The sequence below is a fragment of the Oncorhynchus masou genome, chromosome 23 (assembly GCF_036934945.1).
Source record: "Oncorhynchus masou masou isolate Uvic2021 chromosome 23, UVic_Omas_1.1, whole genome shotgun sequence".
NCBI classification, from domain to species: Eukaryota; Metazoa; Chordata; class Actinopteri; order Salmoniformes; family Salmonidae; genus Oncorhynchus; species Oncorhynchus masou.
In genome coordinates this window covers 5129255-5133341 of record NC_088234.1, presented here as the reverse complement: position 1 = coordinate 5133341, position 4087 = coordinate 5129255, and the positions used below count along the sequence as shown (strand labels likewise).

The 4087-nt window shown below is 44.3% G+C and overlaps 1 protein-coding gene across 1 annotated transcript; it reads left to right on the top strand.

The window, feature by feature from the left end:
* The first annotated feature begins 643 nt into the window (after positions 1-643).
* LOC135510208 (protein phosphatase methylesterase 1-like) lies at positions 644-3306 on the top strand. Its single transcript, XM_064931003.1, has 3 exons — positions 644-921; positions 1452-1620; positions 3160-3306. Exons 1-3 carry the CDS (start codon positions 893-895, stop codon positions 3304-3306), a joined length of 345 nt encoding a protein of 114 aa, XP_064787075.1. The 5' UTR covers positions 644-892.
* The last annotated feature ends 781 nt before the right edge of the window (positions 3307-4087 follow it).

Below are 4087 nucleotides of genomic sequence, written 5' to 3'. Positions count from 1 at the left end.
ACCCCACCCCAGAAGAGGGAGTTGGGATAATGTCTGGCTGTCTGGCTGATAATTTAACCATGTTTTGTTCGTGTTTGTTTATATTTACTTTGTTTACAAACATTGGAGTAAAACAAGGTTTTTTTTTTGGGGGGGTTCTGATGGAGTGTGACAGTTGAACAGAGTTCATCAGGCATCTATAAGTTATATTCTTCAACAATCTATGAATATATATATAATGAAGTTTTCTATTTTTTATTCTGTAACAACTGCTGATTCCCCTTTAATTCCCAAACGTTAGATTTTAAAATCATCCCTTAGTTCTAGAATCCTCTCCCAGCACATCATACCGTCTCACACAGCCTTCTCTGGTGGTACACCATTGGTCAGCAGTCACTTAGGTCACACACTCCCCAGGGCCCTTAACCAATAGGACGCTCTATCCCAGATGCTACCTGTCCTCACCATCTGTCTAAGATTGTATCCCAAATGGTAGCATATTCCCTATATAGTGCACTTCTTCCTTATATAATGCGCTGCTTGACCCGATGACTCTGGTCAAAAGTAGTGCACTATATAGGGAATAGGGTGCTATAGTAGTGCACTATATAGGGGAAAGGGTGCCATTTGGGACGAAGCCCACGCATTGTCCTGTCAGGTACTTGTAGTGTACTTGGTGGGTACTTAGGCTTCGTGCCACACTGTTAGTTGTCATTTGGTCGATGGCAGAGGTACGCAGTGAGGTGGAGACCAGTTCTCTAGGTCTAGGAGCCCCAGAGTCGGCAGATTACCCCCAGCTACCACACCCTGCTGCAGACTCTACGCTGCCTGTAGCAGAGCCCCTGAAGGTACCGGAGGACCCCAGCCAGAGACACAGGCTGAGCCTGACACCTGTCCATTGCCACCCAGGAGGATGTGGGAGGACAGCTTCGACACAGAGAAGTGAGTTTGATTCTAGAAGGGGTTCTGTCTGTGTTCTATCCAGTGTCCTGTGTTCTAAAGTGTTTCCTGTTTCCTGAGCGTTCTGTCAAATGTTATAGTCTAGTGTGTTTTGTGTTCTAGAGGTTCTGTCTAGTGTTCTGTGTTCTAGAAGGTTCTGTCTGTATACTAGTCTAGTGTTCTGTGTTCTCGAAGGTTCTGTCGGTGAAATAGTCTAATGTTTTGTGTTTCAGACTAAGTGTTCCGTCTGTGTTCTAATGTTCTGTGTTCTCGAGGGTTCTGTCTATGTTGTAGTCTAGTGTGTTAATCTAGAGGGTTCTGTCTGCATTCTAGAATGGGACAGAATCATCGGCAGGAAGCTGATAACTAATATAGTTCACCGTCTTTAAAATTGGTATCTTGTGAGAGTTATCAATCATATCAGATCCACATTTCACAGACAGGCTACACACACAGCCGCACACACACACACACACACACACGCTACGCTACACCCCCCCACCACACTAACTCTGTGTATTCTCCTCTGCCAGTTACTCAGCGGTGTCGTGGAGGCAGTATTTTGACCAGTCGGAGGACATCCCAGTAGGACCGTCAGAGACCAGAGATGTGTTCAGGGTCTACAGGAACGGTACTGATGGACCACTACTGGTTCTGCTGCACGGAGGAGGACACTCTGCCTTGTCCTGGGCTGTTTTTACTGTGAGTCCACTATCTTTACAATTATCATCTACAGCTCGGTGAACGCCGTTCACAATCCTGCAAGGTTACATGCCTTCCACAGAGTTCAGTCCTGTCTGACCCATTACTCTGAACCATTACTCTGACCCATTACTCTGAACTATTACTCTGACCCATTACTCTGAACTATTACTCTAAACTGAACCATTACTCTGAACCATTACTCTAAACCATTACTCTAAACTGAACCGTTACTCTAAACTGAACCATTACTCTAAACTGAACCATTACTCTAAACTGAACCATTACTCTAAACTGAACCATTACTCTAAACTGAACCATTACTCTGAACCATTACTCTAAACCATTACTCTAAACTGAACCGTTACTCTAAACTGAACCATTACTCTAAACGGAACCATTACTCTAAACTGAACCATTACTCTGAACCATTACTCTGAACCATTACTCTGAACCATTACTCTGACCCATTACTCTGAACCATTACTCTGAACCATTACTCTGCCCCATTACTCTGAACCATTACTCTGAACCATTACTCTGAACTATTACTCTGAACCATTACTCTGACCCATTACCCTGACCCATTACTCTAAACTGAACCATTACTCTGGCCCATTACTCTGAACTATTACTCTGACCCATTACTCTGAACCATTACTCTGAACCATTACTCTGCCCCATTACTCTGAACCATTACTCTGAACCATTACTCTGAACTATTACTCTGAACCATTACTCTGACCCATTACCCTGACCCATTACTCTGACCCATTACTCTAAACTGAACCATTACTCTGGCCCATTACTCTGAACTATTACTCTGACCCATTACTCTGAACTATTACTCTGACCCATTACTCTGAACCATTACTCTGAACTATTCCTCTAAACTGAACCATTACTCTGAACCATTACTCTAAACCATTACTCTAAACTGAACCGTTACTCTAAACTGAACCATTACTCTAAACTGAACCATTACTCTAAACGGAACCATTACTCTAAACCATTACTCTAAACTGAACCATTACTCTAAACTGAACCATTACTCTAAACTGAACCATTACTCTAAACTGAACCATTACTCTAAACCATTACTCTAAACTGAACCATTACTCTAAACTGAACCATTACTCTAAACTGAACCATTACTCTAAACTAAACCATTACTCTAAACTAATCCATTACTCTAAACCAATCCATTACTCTAAACTAATCCATTACTCTAATCCATTACTCTAAACCTTTACTCTAAACTAATCCATTACTCTAAACCAATCCATTACTCTAAACCAATCCATTACTCTAAACTGTCTATACAATAAATATAGCATTTTTTGTGTTTTTACTGACCTTAAACACTTTCCATTCTTGTAAAAATAATAATGTCTGTTTTCTTTTGTTTCTATGTAAACTGTCCATACGGTCATCATCTATAATCTCCGGGCTCCTCCCTGACCTCCATTTGAGATTTCCATTCCTGTTGTAATACCCGTTGTTCTTGTGAATCTGTCGCTCCGTCTCCTCGGTCTCCAGACAGCCATAGCCAGTAGGGTAACCTGCAGGGTGCTGGCCATGGACCTCAGGGTCACGGTGAGTTCAGAGAGCAAAGGTCATCTCAGAATGCCACTCTCTTTGATTGTAGTCATGACAATAAGGGTGCCATTTTGGATCCGTCCATAGTGTTTAATATAGTCACATCATAAATACATAAAAACCCAATGTTTACAGAATGTGTTCACCTCTCCTTCTCTCCAGGTTCCACCCAGGTACGTCAGTCAGACGACCTCTCCACACAGACCATGTCTAGGTAAGAAGATACACACTAGACATGGTCTGTCCCTTTACCTCTCACCTGTACCCCACCTGTCCCTCTACCTCTCACCTGTACCTTTACCTCTCACCTGTACCCACCTGTCCCTCTACCTCTCACCTGTACCACATCTGTCCCTCTACCTCTCACCTGTCCCTCTACCTCTCACCTGTACCTTTACCTCTCACCTGTACCCCACCTGTCCCTCTACCTCTCACCTGTCCCTCTACCTCTCACCTGTACCGCATCTGTCCCTCTACCTCTCACCTGTCCCTCTACCTCTCACCTGTCCCTCTACCTCTCACCTGTCCCTCTACCTCTCATCTGTCCCTCTACCTCTCACCTGTCCCTCTACCTCTCACCTGTCCCTCTACCTCTCACCTGTCCCTCTACCTATCACCTGTCCCTCTACCTCTCACCTGTCCCTCTACCTCTCACCTGTCCCTCTACCTCTCACCTGTACCCCACCTGTCCCTCTACCTCTCACCTGTCCCTCTACCTCTCAGCTGTACATCACCTGTCCCTCTATCTCTCAGCTGTACATCACCTGTCCCTCTACCTCTCAGCTGTACCCCACCTGTCCCTCTACCTCTCAGCTGTACATCACCTGTCCCTCTATCTCTCAGCTGTACATCACCTGTCCCTCTGCCT

Excerpts from the sequence above, each read along its gene's own strand:
- LOC135510208 (XM_064931003.1), top strand. The coding sequence starts at position 893 with ATGTGGGAGGACAGCTTCGACACAGAGAA. Across the intron at positions 922-1,451 it reads GACAGCTTCGACACAGAGAA|TTACTCAGCGGTGTCGTGGA; the intron begins GTGAGTTTGATT and ends CTCCTCTGCCAG. Across the intron at positions 1,621-3,159 it reads TGTCCTGGGCTGTTTTTACT|ACAGCCATAGCCAGTAGGGT; the intron begins GTGAGTCCACTA and ends CTCGGTCTCCAG.